Source organism: Eumetopias jubatus, unplaced genomic scaffold, assembly GCF_037043125.1.
Source record: "Eumetopias jubatus isolate StellerSeaLion01/CBP00866 unplaced genomic scaffold, mEumJub1_p1.0 scaffold_9, whole genome shotgun sequence".
In the NCBI taxonomy this organism is placed as follows: domain Eukaryota; kingdom Metazoa; phylum Chordata; class Mammalia; order Carnivora; family Otariidae; genus Eumetopias; species Eumetopias jubatus.
This window is the reverse complement of record NW_028274815.1, coordinates 95,899,651-95,914,544: the sequence shown is the minus strand read 5'-3', so window position 1 is coordinate 95,914,544 and position 14,894 is coordinate 95,899,651. Positions and strand designations below refer to the sequence as shown.

Here is a 14,894-nt window from a genome sequence, read left to right as displayed (position 1 = left end):
GAGCTAAAGCCAAGGCAGTGGGAAAATGAAGGATATGAGGGAGGGAGTGGTGTGATTGCATGTGCCTTTTAGAAAGAAGATTCTGACTACTACACAGAGAAGAGTTTGGAGTCAGATCAGACTGATGACAGCAAGACCTGTTATGAGGCATTTGAAGGAGAGAGAAAATATAGTGACCTAGACTAGGACAGTTGTATAAGTTACCTATTGATACCATAATGCTGTGTAACAAACCATCCCCAAACTCAGCAGCCTGCATACATTATCATGTATTTCTCATTCATGCATCTGCATGGTGACAGGTGTTTGGCCAATCGAGGTTTGGCTCCAGGCTTCAGACGGGGCTATTCCTTGTGTCTCTCATCCTCTTTGGACCAGTGACTTCCCGAGACACATTCCTTGCAGGATGAACACACAAGAGGTCATGTCAATGATGGAAGTATATTTCAAACCTGTGTTTTTGTTAAATCCACTAATATCCCATTGGCTAAGCAAATCACATGGCCAAACCCAACTCCAAGAGGCAGAGAAATGCCTCTGCCCACCATGAGGCTATAGAAAGGGGGTGGACACAGAACTCTGACAGTGGGGCACTGGAGCTGTCTCTTATAGGCTCTGGAGAACTGAACGGCTCTTTGTAACCTTGCCCTCAGTGAGGCCATATTGGTAGCTTACACCCAGCCAAAGTGGAGTGTTTCAGCCATGGAAAGCAGCAGAATGCCAAAATGCCACTAATAAGGCCAGTCTACAAACTGTTCCCACAGCATCTGGATAGGGAATTTGGGGACAGTTTGCTGACATCTTACTGAATGGTTCTTCTTGAGGTTGTCCTAGCAGAGCTCCTGCCCTTACAGGTCCCCCATGGATGGGCTTCCCTGGGTTGCCTAAGGCCTGAAGCCTATTCATTTCACTACCCCAGTTTAGATCCTCCCAGAAACCATTCAATCCTGAGACAAAGATTTGAGGTGAGGTGGGTATTGGGGAGGGGCAAGAAACTCCCAACAGAGGAGTGGGGATGGATGGGCAGGGAGATGGGCAGGGAAGGCAGCCAACCGAAGTCATGGGAACTGGAGCTCAGTCCCTGGGGGGGTGGGGGGCTCTAGCAAATGGTATACACTTCCATCTCAGAATGACCACATCTGAGGGGCAGGGGAGCTACGTGTTTATGCACCCACCCCGAGAGTCATTGGTACAGGGTAGCTTGGCACTTCCAGAGTTCAGGAAAAAGCCCTCGAGGCACAGACACTGGTATTGTTGTGGAGAGGCAGCTGGTCCCACAAAAACGGTAAGAAGGGGGCACTGGGACATGGATGGGGTCCCAGAGGTATCTGCCACACTGGCATCTGTGGTTCCTAAAGTTTATTCAGGATGGTTTCAGAAATGATAAGCAGGAAAGGTCAAGATGCCACTTTTGAGGGTTCTTAGTGGGTGAAGAGAACTCCAGCATTTTCCCTGTGCCCTGCAGGGTGCAAGGAAAAGTCTAGACTTTACTGTCGGAATTCCAGTTTTCAGTCTACACTGATCCCTTACCAGCTTCCTGGCCTTGTGTGATATTATGACTTATGGTAAGAAATACATGTTTGATCTTCATCCCTGTTTCTAGCACAGAGCTCCTAAAACTTCTGGAATTTTCCCAATGATGAGAGCTATAAGGTGTCTTCTGTTATGTTAATGAGGTGACTTTCCTGTCCCATCTAAGGGTGGGAGCTGGTTGCCAGGAGAACCAACCACGTGATTAAAAGGTTGACACTTTTTTTCAACTGTTTGAAAAACAGTTGCTGACAGGGAGAGGAGAGAGGCTGGAAATTGAATCAGTTGCCAATAGCCAATGATTTAATCAATTCCCTACGCAGTGAAGCCTCTATACGAACCCAGAAGGACGGGGTTCCGAGAGCTTCCAGGTTAGTGAACACGTGGAGGTTTGGGGAGGGTGGTTTGCTCCAAGACAGCATGGAGGCTCTGCTCCCTTTCCCCATACCTCGCCCTGTGCATCTCCTCCATCTGGCTGCCCCTAAGTTATATCCTTTTATAACGCACCTGTCATCTAGTCAGTAAAATGTGTTCCTCAGTTCTGTGAGCCGCTCTAACAAACTAATCAAGACCAAGGAGGGGGTCCTTGGAATCTCCAATCTATATAGTCCATCAGAAGCACAGGTGAGACCTGGACTTGTGATTGGTATCTGGGGGCAGGGAGGGCAGTCTTGTAGGACTGAGCCCTTTCCCTGTGCGATCTGATGTTGTCACTGGGTAAATAGTGTCAGAAGTGCGTTAAATTGTTAGGGCGCCTGGGTGGCTCAGTCAGTTAAGCGTCTACCTTCTGCTCAGGTCATGATCCCAGAGTCCTGGGATCAAGTCCCACATCAAGCCCCGAATCAGGTTCCCTGCTCAACAGGAAGTCTGCTTCTCCCTCTGCCCCTCCCCCCTGCTCGTGCGCGCTCTCTCTCTCTCTCTCTCTCTCTCAAATAAATAAATAAATTCTTTAAAAAAAAGAAAAAAAGAATTGAGTTAAATTGTAGGACACCCATCTGGGGTCACCGAAATGCTTGGATGTGTGGGGAAAACCCACACCCACACACGAATGGGAATTGGTGAGCAGAATCTTACCTTGGCCAAGTGCTGAACTTCCCAGAGCATCAGTTGTCTCATCTTTACACGGGGAGAACAAACCCACCCTACCTACCTCCAGAGTTGCCACTAGAATTCCACACAGCCCTGTGTTTGTGAGAGCCCCCTGGATGGGACAGGACTCAGACACCACCTGCCACTGAAGCACCCCTTCTCTGTAGGCTTATTCACTTTCTCACCTCATTTAATTGTTCTGGGAAAGAGATTCCCACCCGGTGATATTTTACAACATCAAACCAAGGCTAGACACATCCATTTGGAGCCTACACCCACACGAATGTTCAAACTACCCAAATCTGAAAATGCAAAGTGACATGCAGCATGCGTTCCAGGTCATAAATAAATTAGCAAAAATACAGGGGCTCCTTATTTTTCCTAAAAGAATTCCTCTGGTTGTGTACAATTGACTTCAAACCATAGAGAGATTTTAATCTATAATATGGGGAAGTCAGAACCTTTGAGGCTGGGGATTTTGGACCCCCAAACTGTGTAGGATTTAGGGAACTACTTATGAACCGTGTGCAGAAATAAAGCTAGGTCTGAATGGGTGTCTGTGTGTGCATGCAGATGAAAAAATATACATGCATCATGGTCTAATTTCTGTTGACTTGGCAACCAGCCAGCCTTCTGTTTTCTCTGCAACAATTGCCATGAGGGAATTAGAGAATGAATTCCGTATTTTGAAGGAAAGAAATAAAAACAGTGTTCAATGTCAGGGCAATTGTACTTTGCATGCTCTTCGGTGGGCATTGCCATGGAGATTTGCTGCATTTGCACTTAATGGACCCTGTATCTGTGACTCAGGAAGCAGGGAAACCATTGTTTAGATCAACACTGTGCATGGCTAGAGCTCCAAGTCTTTTGCAAAGGTAGTCCAGAGATGAGACGGGTCCGTGCTATTGCTGGCTTGCACGATCCAAGAAACTAGATTTTAAGGGGGTTGAGTTAAATTTGCTGCCCTTGGGGAAACTTACTGGGGTGCTGGAAATGTTTTATGTCTTGTTGAGTTGTGGATTACATGGGTACATGCATTTGTCAAAACTTAGCCAATAAGAGAGATTTGAGCCTTTACTGTATGCAAATTATGCCTTTTTTTTTTTTTTTACAAAAAAACCTATTTTGGTGCCCTCTCACTGTGTTGCTTAAAAAGATCAGCTTAAAGCCACCCCCACATCAGTCTCCTCATCCAGCTCTGAAATCTTGCCCCTTGCCACCCAGCCTTACTGCCTCCAATGTGCACACACACTCCATGTGTGTGCACACACGTGGACATACTCACACATGTGCACAAGCATACACACATGCTCAGCATCACCCGCAGATATTTATTTAAATATACAACATATGTAGACAAGTGGGGAGCTAGGTGCTAGGTGGAAGGAGGCAAAACTGAAGACCCAGGCATCTGCCATTAGAGCAGTGGGACTAGCTGGGGAGGTGAGAAGGCTACCCAGGCAAGGTCAGGACATGATCTGCATCGGTAGTGGGGATAGGGCCAGCGAGGGCTCAGTGAACTTGGAAGAGACAAAAGGACTGAGGGAGGGATGGGCAGGATAGAGGTGAGGTAAAAAGGAGGTACGCACCCCATCTGACAAGACTGAGGTTCCAAAAGGGAGACAGCAGTGTACTAAAGTGAGGAAAGTGGATCTGCCCTGTTTGGAGAGGCTCCTAGTGCCCAGCTAGTGAGAGGGGATACCCGTGCGTGAAAGAGTGTGTTTGAGGTCCCAGCAGACCCCCTGGCCGTCTTCATTATCTCCGTTCCTGCTTCTCCTGTGGGTGAGAGGGGCCACTGTAGGTCTCTTTTCGTTGTGTTTGTGAATTATAAAAATCAATGCATGTTAATAGCCCCAAACTAGAAGCAAGCCAGATGTCCATAAACAAGAGAATAATTAATAAGCCGTGATATATTTATGCTGTTATAAAAAGAAATGAGCTATTGATGCAATGAAAAATACGAAGGAAATGAAGAAATCTTTAAAAATTATGCTGAGTAAAAGAATCCTGGTGTAAAAGAACACACATTTTAGGGCTCCATTTATGTGAAGTTTCTTGGACGGGCTAAGCTTAGAAGCAGTGATTGATCCTGGGTGAGACTAATGAGGGAACAAGAGAACTTTCTGGGGAGGATGGAAGTGGTCTCTATCATGGCCACAGTTGAGGTAACACAGGTATATGCATTTCTCAGAACCCACTGAACAGTGCAATCATGATTTGTGAATTTCACCATACGGAAATTGCATCTAGAAACAAAAGACCTTTGAACTATAATTGAGCCCTTTGGTAAAATGGTATAATAAAATGGTGTCATTCTTTCAATTTTTCTGAATGCTTGAAAACTTTCATAATAAAATGTTAGGTGAAAAAAAGGATTCTTAAAAAAATATAAAGTGGGGAAAGGGGACAGGGAATGTTGGACAGGATTGCATTGCTTCTGGAACACCATCCAGAAATGGCAGCCAGGGTCTCCCTGCTCCCAGCCTCTCTCTGAGCAGTCCACCCTGCTCCATTTCACTTCTGCAAGGAAACGGATTCATCGTCTGTTCATTGGTTACATATTGAAGCATGTGGTCTTTGCTCAGCCTTGTGCCCGGCGGAGGATAAAGTCAGACATGGTTCCCCGCCCTTATGGTGTTTGCCATCTACTGAGGCTTTGATCAGGGGGCTGCTGGGTGGTGAGTTTATAAAAGAAGAAGCCAGGGGTACCAGGGAAAGGATTAGGCAGCTCATGAGTTGAATGGAGAATAATGGCCCAGATACACTGAGAACTCACTATACACTAGGTCCTATTCAAGGTTTTTAACATGGATTAATTCAGTTAATCCTCACAACCACCTCATGAGGTGGGAATTGTATTATCTCCATTTTACTTCTCAGAAAACTGGGGCATGGGGAAGTTAAGTCATTTTCCATGATGATACAGCAACTCGGTGACCGAGCAGGGATTCAGAAGGGGTTTGGTGAACTGGATCTGGAGTCTGTGCCCTAAACCAGGGGTCAGCAGACTTTCTGGAAAGGGCCAGAGGGGAAATATTTTAAGCCTCATGGGCAATATTGTCACTATGGAACTTCTCGACTCTGCCACTGCAGAAGTAGACAATATACAAATGAACGAGCTGAGCTCCAATAAATTTCATCTACAAAACCAGGCGATGGGCCAGATTTTAGTTGGCCAACTCTTGCCCCAAACCATCCATAGTCTCCAGTGATTGGGAGATGTTCAAGTTGGACCCACAGGCAACTGAAGAAAACCTAATTCCTGACTGTCATGTACATGTGGAGGTGGGGATTCAGATAGCAAGGAATCAATACAGGCTTTGAAAGCTCCGGTCTGTAATGAATGAAAAAAACAAAAATTACCCCTAGGTGCGTGTGGCAATCTGTTACCAAAGGAACACTGCAGAGGAAAAGGTGAAAACGTGAAAAATACTCAGAAACCCCACCAAGTCAGTTGTCTTTAGTCTTTGGAGCCAGATTTACAATTTTAGAAGCACCACTCTTTGAGATTTTATGTCAGTGGAGGAAGAGTAAAGTTCCAAAGCTCTAGTTGAATATGATTGATTTTGAAAAGACAGAAGGCTTGGCCAAAGAGAATTTTCCTGCTTAGAGCTTGGCTCTCACTGGCTCTTGGTTTCTTAGGGGCAGGAAATCACTTTACTCAATTCTTGTTGCTGACAAGGATTCAACCCTAGAGCTCAAAGGGTGAGCTGGGCTGGGAATGCACTGACCACGTGCTTAGCAGAATCCATGCAATGTTGACAGTTAAGAGTTCAAAAGTGTTTCTGAGAGGGATGATTTGAGTCCTTTGCTCTTAAAAAGGCATTTGGTGGCTGGGAATAATTTCCAGCTGGGGTTCAGCAGATGGTTGGCTCACATGGATTGTGCCAGCAGGGGAGAGGGTTAGAACATTGCATAAAGAGATATGTTATGTTCCTGGGTCCCCACACAAAGGTTTTGACTGTTAAGGGCATGGAGTTTCCTGTCACCAAAAGGTAAACCGAACACACCCACCTACAGAGACACCCACATATTCCCATACCTATACCCCAGGGTTGAACTGGTAAAAGAGTGGCAAGAGGCGCCTTGGACCTTGTCAGAAGGGCCCCAAACCACTTCTAATAATCACCACTCAGTTCTCTAATGAAATGATCAACCTGCCTTGCTTTTCCTTCCTGTGGATACAGATGAGCCTTTGACTCCCAGCTAGACAGTGTATGTTGGTGGGGGGCTTTATTGTCCCCAAACCTCCATGCAGATAAGACTTTACAAGAGAACTGGTGAAAATGAATGTCAAAGTCCCAGCCCCAAAACCCGTGGAGATCAGATGTGGATTTAGCCTCAGTACTGGCTTAAAGTCAGTGTTTCTTAAACTTTCTCACACATCAGAACCACCTGGAGGGTTTATTAAAACACTTGGATAGGTGCATCCCCATAGTTTCTGATTCAGGAGGTCTGGGTGTGGCCTGAGATCCTGCATTTCTAGCAAGCCCCCAGGTGACGCTGGTCCAGGGAGGACACTTTGAGCATGGCGGCTCTAAGGCATACTTCCTATTTCAGGGTAGCCTACCTCATGACCTTGACCTAGGTCATGGCAGAAGGGACATCTTCTCTACACTATGAAAGAAACTCTGTAATATTTTTTGGCCCGGTTGGCCTCTAAATATTGGACCCTGCCCAATACCGCAGCCACTAATCACATGTGTCTCTTTAAGTGTAAATCTGAATTAATTGAAGATAAGATTAAAATTTTTGTTCAGTTGTATGAGCCACATGTGCCTAATGGCTGCCATATGGGACAACACAGATACAGGACATTTTCATCATGGCAGAAAGTTCTACTGGACAGCGCTATTTTATAAGAATTCCAAAAATTGTTTCTCTCTTTCTCTTCAGTGTTTGGCAGCTAACCCCACTGTCTTACTCTGAAAGACAAACAAAACAAAATCCTTTTACGAATATCAGGAATGGAATGTTAACTCTTTCCTCTTCTTTGCTTGCTTACAAGAGCAAGACTTATCCCTCTCTTCCTGTCAAGTCTGGCGGGAGTTCACAGACAATTTAACGCAAAAGAGATAAAAAGTTTAGTAATATTTTTTCAAAATATTGCTCCCATCCCTCACATCACAAGATTTACCCTAAAAGTTGTATGTCAAGAAAGCACATGCTTCCTGGAGGTCAGGTCCACAGGGAAGTGTTGTGGGCACCAAGAATCAGGCCACACACGACAGGGAATTCAAGTGACCATGGGGCAGCCCAGTGGGCACTGCCTCTGGAGGGAAGAATGGGGTTGGACTGAGAGGGGACTAGACAAGGGAGCCCCTGGCTGTCCTAAGAAAGTGCACGTCCCTGCTCCCAGCGGCAGAGCATGGCTGTCGAAGCTCCCTTTTGTTTGCCATCCTGAAGCAGAGATTTGGACTGCCCACTATTCAGAGTTGCTTCAGCCCCTGCACTGAACAGATGCCTTTTTAGAAGACTAACAGCGCATCCTTTCTTACAGATTCGGCTAAACAGCAGAGGACTCATCTACTCCGTGGGCTTACTCCTGGCCTCCGTCTTTGTCACGGTAGGGCTACACAGCTCCTTCCCCTCTCCAGTTCCTGTGACTCCTCTCCCCTTACCCCCACTCCCGCCCTTGAGTTCTTTGGCTACAGAGCTTGTTTGGACAACAGATGGGCTTGGCCTCCGGGTGGATGGGGACAATCGGCCTCCAGATGTCCCATCTCCTTCATGGCTGTTTCCTTTAGAAGTGGATCCTAGCAACTCCCTAGAAAGCCTTCCCTCTTTGTGAAAGGAGCCAGCCCTCCTCTGAGAAGCATGGCCCTGCCTCATGCCAAGCCCAAGCCATTTTATCAAAAGCAAAGGGGAGATCCCACTTTTTCTGCAAGATTAGTCAAGAGAAGGGTAGATTCCAATTAATTATCTGTTCCAGGTTAATAAGCATCTCCATAAATCCATGGATTTGACCAATACTCGGAGACTAAGAACACATTGTTTTACTGACAATGTACTTTTATGCCATTCTGCTATCTTGGCCATTATATCTACTTGTATAATTTGATATTCCAACTCAGCTGACATGTTTTGGTGGGAATTGATTCACACCAACACATGGACTGGTCCACATGAAGTATCTGTTAACATACAAGTATGCAGTTGAATTTTCACATTAGAAAACATTGAGACACAATGTGTTTCTTCTTAAAATTTTCAAGGAAACAGTCATTGAGTTACACTGGCATGTGAACGTCCATATGCTAGAGAATAGGAATTTAGAAGAGCAGGCAGGAAGCTGGAGGTCATCGACAGGATCAGACTGTGAGTCAGATGTCAAGGATTTACTAAAGCAAACACTGCCTTACACGAAAGTGAGAATCTATGCAATCCTTTGTTCTGTAGCTTAGGAGGTTCTTTGGGTCTCGTGTGACTTAGGCTTATGGTACCTGTCATAGCCACACATTGTGCTCAATGCTTTGCATACATTTTCCCATTTGGAGCTCACCACATGCCCATCAGATAGACACTACATCAACCCCATTATACAGATGAACATCTGAGGCCTCTAGAGAAATTGACACCAAATGAATGAACGGGCAAGCCATCCGACATCAGAGTGCATGCTTACAGCTACATTTGTACAACCTCTAGGAGATGGGCCTAGCCACCACCTGGGATGTTGAAATGGGGTTGCTGGAAGATGGAAGAGAGGTAGATTTGTCGGGGGTGGGGGAAGAGCAATTTCAAACATCTTGAGCTTGCAGTGCCTGTTCAACACCCAAGGGAGAGGTCAAAAAAGCCACTGGAAAGATGACTCTGAGTTCAGAAGAAACGTCCAAGCTGGAGGCCCCAGAATGTGGATGGTATTTAAAGCCAAGCAGTTAGATGCAGGCAGCAAGGGGGTGAGGAAGGACAGAAAAGAGAAGAGGCCCAACATCTGAGTCTTGGTGCCCTCTGGTAGTTAGAGGTCAGGATGATGATAATAAACACCAAAAGAAACAGAATGAGCCGTTAGAGAGGTAGGAGGAAAACCAGGAGAGTATGGCATCTAGAAGCCAAGTGGAGAAGGTATTTCAGGGTGGAAGGAGTGATAGGCTCTGTCACGGGAGTTGAGTCCTGAGCATTGGCCATTCGAGTTAGCAATACAACATTATCAATGTTCTTAATGAGAGGGTGGTTGTGTGGGGCAATGAGGCAGAAGGTTGAGTAGGACAAGTTCACAGAGAATGGAAGGAGAGAAATCGGACACAGTGGTATTTACAACTCTTTCAAGTCATCTTGCTGTAAAGAAAGGAGAGAAAAAATGTAGTTGTTTTTTAAGAGGAGAGAAGTAGCAGCATTCTGGTATCCCAGCTAGAGTAATCCAGGGGTGGGGCAGGGAGATGGAGAGGAAAGGGGGGCAGTTGCTGGGGCCATGTTCTTGAATGGTGGGGGCGGTGGGATTGTGTACATGTGTGAAGGAGTGGACAGGGCCATGGACAGGGCCATGGGCAGTGGGACCTCACTGGCAGGAGAGAAGGCGAGCAAGTGGGTCTGGTGGTGGGAGCTCTGTGGATGGAACATGGTCACGTGCTGAGAGTGAAGGTGGAGAAGTGGGTGTGGGGGGTCTGAGAAGAGGGGAGAGGCTGGAAACAGCCATCCAAGGAAGGGGGAGACAGTGCACTTAGGGAAATGTGGGATGATTGCCATAAATGGCCCACTTGAGGTTTATGGGCTTGAATTTAAAGTGAGACTCTTCAGCATGGCCAGGCATTTTCCTCCAGCCTGGGTCAGCAGCACGGAAGCAATGTGGAGTCCCTGGAAGCTGGGCTTGAACCCAAGGCTGTGGCTCCGCCATGGGAGCGCCAGAGAGACCAGTGAATGTGGTGGATGCCCAGGGGTGGTTCTAGCGATTGCTGGTGGGATTTTGGCAGGGTAAGATGGGACAGAGGTGGGTCCAGGGGGTGGCATGCAGGAGAATGGTGGTGGTAGCTGTGAATTCTGGGTCCTGCAGGTCTGCAGAGTTGTGGGAGGGAGGGTACCAGATGGACTAAGACGGAAAGAGGAGATGGCAGAGAGCGGGATGAAGGACATTGAGAGCGTAGAGTTGTTTCTGTTCTTGCTCATCGCCGGCTCTCGGCTACGTGGCTGGCCAGCAGAACTGGTCAGTGGCCTGCACCTGCACCTGCCCTGACAGCAGCCACTGGCCATGTGTGGATGTGGAGCACATGACACGTGGCTAGTACAACTGAGCAACTGAGTTTTTAATATTATTTGACTTACGTTCAGATTTGGGCAGCCACATGAGACTAGTGGGTGCAGTGCAGGTGCAGGGTGGGAGATGGGGTTGAGGACAGGTGTTGGGAAGATCCTCTCCATGGACGGTGAAATCGCCGGGAAGAGCGTCGGGGTGCTGTAGATAGGAGTGGCAGTGAGTGGGACTTGGGGATCTGGGGAAGGGGGAGTGGGGGAGTCTGGGTTTGCAGTGTGGACTGTAGCAGATGGGATGGAGTGTGACTGTTGGAAGTCTTTAGATTCCAAGCTGGGTGTTTCTGGGGAAGCAGCAGTGAGGAGCAAGGGGTACAACTCCCTTGCCTCCAGGCGTGGGAATGGAAGAGATGCGGCCACCACCTGCCAGGAGATGTGTCCTCAGGAAGAGCCAGGGGCTGCTTGGGGACAAGAGGGTGAAGAGTCAGAACAGGTGATTCGGGCACAGAGCAGTGCTGGGTTGGAGTCCAGGGCAAGTGTGATGGCCGCGGTGCCTGAGTCGATTGGTCCCATCATTATGACTTTTTAAAGTTATTTTAAAGTTCTGACTTCCCTTCTTGATTTCAGTGTTCTGATCTTCCAAAACGTGAGCGATGGGCTTGGGGGGCTCAGAGACACTTGGTGCCCTGCGAGGCATTGGCGGCCCCGCCCCCAGACCCCGCAAAGCCCCCCCCCACCTCGTGCCGCCTCTTCCCGCACCCTCTGACCCCGCTGTGTGTGTTGCAGGTGTTTGGCGTTCACTTGAACAAGTGGCAGCTGGACAAGAAGCTCGGGTGCGGGTGCCTTTTCCTGTACGGCGTATTCCTGTGCTTCTCCATCATGACGGAGTTCAACGTGTTCACGTTTGTGAACTTGCCCATGTGCGGGGACCACTGACCCGCCCGGCCGCCCGTCGAGCCTTGGGCCTCCTTTTCTGTGCAATACAAGATCCAGCCGCACCCCGAGTCACGCGGCCCGCCCCCGCCCCGGGGCCGGGGCCTCCGGCTCTCCCGCGCTGGTCACAGGCCTCCGCTTCTGCCTCGGTGGCCCAGGCTGTCCCCGCCCCTCCCTGCTCCCGCCCCTCCTCCCTGGTTTTCTCCCGCCCACCCCTTCCTGTCTCCTCCGTGTGAAGACTCTGACATCCGCGTGAATTTTCAAGCTCCATTTTTGAACAGTGACTGAGATTCTAGGAAAAGACAACAAACAAACAAAAAACTGGCTGCTAACTGGCCCAAGCCAGGCAAAACTTATTACAATCCCTCCTCCTTTTTTAAGTTATTGGATGGAAGACAAACCTAATTTATGACCTGAGACTGTCAAAAGAATAGAGGAGAGGATATATCGATGCTAGGGAGTGTTTGGGATTTCGTTGTTTTGAGGTAATGCCTAGGTGACTGGGTTTGGGGAGGTTGTTTCACTTGCGGGGGAGCTGCCCCCTTTTCTTCCTTTTCTTCCAGAGACGGAGAGTTTCTCTTGAATCTTCTTTCACTGGGCTCTGGATTAGCAGACGATCTACAGGTTGTCCCTGCCATGTGTTCTGGGGTCATATCCCAGGCACGGTAGAATATGCATGGATTTGGCACTTAGTAGAGGAACACGTGGGCGGGGCCACCGGGAACAGATGCGTGACGTTTCATATCCGTGGACGCCTCCCGGAAGTCCTGTAGGCGTTACCTAGGGGGCACGAGGCTTTCAAGGAAGAAGACAGCTTCCCACATAGCCATTAGGATCATCTTTTTCTCACTAGGTTCCTTCTAGTCTCTCAAGCAATAGTTCTAGCCTGCCTGAGGCCTTGGATGAGGGGCCCTGGTTACATTCCCCATCCGTGAGGTGCCAGGCAGTCAGCACCAGAAGCTTCCCAGCCCGTGAGTCCCTGAGATGCGCGCTCGTCGCTTGGTATTTGGGGTTACAGGGAGTGACCCAGAGGCCACCACTGCTTTTCGTGCAGGAGTTACAGACACTGGTTTCTTGGAAAATGGAGAGAAGCACACTTTGCACAGACGTCGTCACTAAAGTCCCGATTTGCCACTCGGTATTGAGTACACTGGACCCTGACAGCTGGCTCTTGGGCCAGCGTCCTTCCTCATGGGACGCCTCCACCAAGCTGCCCCAGCTCCGCCCCTCCCATCCTGGAGGATGGCCAGGGAAGGAGAAAATAGAGAACTGACTGACACCTTTGGAACCGCAGAATGTGTTCAATGCAAGACTCGCTCAAGGGCATAAGTTATTGTGAACATTGTTGCCAATCACTGCTCAACAGCCCTGCTAGATTTTGTATGATGCTGAATTATTATGCAGACTAATTCCACCGAGTTGAGACCCACCCATGCTTGTTACACTTGTATTTATTGAAACTGTGGATTCTTGCCCGTGCTGCCCCCTGTATTTACTTTAAGCACTGATCACTTATCATTCATTCAGTATGGTTCCCCCCCATCCCTTGTACACATTCTGGTATGAATTGTAAAAATAACCTGCTACAAATTGGTTGAATGTTTCTGTCGATGGTGCAAACCGAGGCCAGCGTTAGCCGATGGGGCACCTGCCCGAAGGAGGAACGGGAGAGGAAATCACCAATTTGGGCTCTCAGAGCTAAGACACACGTATTGATTCTGTTGCACATTTTGCACTGGTTTATGGAGATTGTTTTCTTGGACGGATAGTGTAAAATAAACTTCTTTGTTCTGTATCCTTCCTTGAGCAGCACGCTTTACTTCCTCTCCTTAGAGTGTTGCCTGTTTTAACTACACTGACCTGTATGTGTCAGTGGAAGGAAGTGGCCAGGTATTCGTGCTTCTACTCTTTCTGGGTGGACTCACCTGGAAGGCTGGCAAATGTCTGGTGGATTGCAAGTATGAAGTCACAAATCATGGGTCTCCTTTAAATCTCGCAGGGACTTTGTATCTGTCATCCTGTAGAGTCCATGCAACGCTCTCTTAGGAATTCTTTCAGCTGGAGTGAGAGGAAGAGATTCCAGCACTGCTGATAACATTCAGCAACGTTCAAGTTCTTTATCCTGTCTGACCTGACTACTTTTCAAATGTGAAAATTCAGACTTCCCTGAAGCTAACTCCTGAAAAGAGAGACTAACACATCTTTGTGATAAGCCACATTCTTACCCTGAGTGACTCCCAAGAAATAATTACCCAGATCTAAAAGTAGACCAAGGTTAGTGCACAAGCCAGGTTTCCACCTGAAGCAACGGAATTCATTTATAGGAACCAGAAGAAAAATTGCCAGTAAGTCACAGCACCAACTTCTATTTAACTATGTAAAAAAATATATTCCCCTAGGGGTGCCTGAGTGGTTCAGTCAGTTAAGTGCCTGACTCTTGATCTCAGCCTCGGGTCTTGGTCTCAGGGTCGTGAGTTCAAGACCCACATTGGGCTCCACCCTGGGTGTGGAGTCTACTTAATATATATATTATATATATATATATATATATATGTATGTATATATGTTTTTCCCAGGTTGGAGGGAAAAGGTGTTGACATCTAAAAATGCTTTACCACTCTTTGTGCATTTTATACATATATGCTGGACATGGACAGGGTATTTGCATTATTCTGACTGGTACTTTTTATATTGGTCTTCATTAGCTTTAGTCTTAGGCAAAACATTTGATCTGAAGCTTGATTTTTTTTTTTCTTTCAAGCACACTTTCTATGATATCTTTAGAAACTGTAGTTCCATGCTAAATTTCTCAAAGACAAAATCATGGGATAAGGTAAAGTTCCCATGCATAATGATTGCCAACCTAGGAACAGGGAAGGTTTCGTATATGAAATAAGCACTTGGCCTATTTCTGCCCAGATCCCTACCATGCACGATTGTGTCTTGAGTTATCGACTGAGAATGTGGTTCTAAATGAGCTGCTCTCCAGTGATGCAAGATAGCTGATGTTGCTATTTTCACTGCTTCCACTGTTCTGGGATTTATTTGGGAGGGGTTAGAATGGATGTAAGGGAAGAATTTTGATTCAATAGGCTATACCTGACAGTAACACCAGAGAACCCTCTCAGCAATTTTCTGGAATGTGCTGGTGAACTACC

General features: G+C 47.4%; 1 protein-coding gene across 4 annotated transcripts in view; it reads left to right on the top strand.

Moving 5' to 3' along the window:
* Nucleotides 1-13,531, top strand: part of SLC24A3 (solute carrier family 24 member 3) — a 477,466-nt gene extending 463,935 nt beyond the window's left edge. For 2 of the 4 annotated variants that reach the window (XM_088026689.1, XM_088026688.1), the window contains 2 exons: nucleotides 8,120-8,185; nucleotides 11,590-13,531. In XM_088026689.1, coding sequence (XP_087882815.1) covers nucleotides 8,120-8,185; nucleotides 11,590-11,739 — 216 coding nt within the window. In that variant the 3' untranslated portion in view covers nucleotides 11,740-13,531. Of the gene's footprint in view, nucleotides 1-8,119; nucleotides 8,188-11,589 lie in introns of those variants that run through there. The other 2 variants (XR_015768980.1, XR_015768979.1) reach the window with 2 other exon arrangements.
* The last annotated feature ends 1,363 nt before the right edge of the window (nucleotides 13,532-14,894 follow it).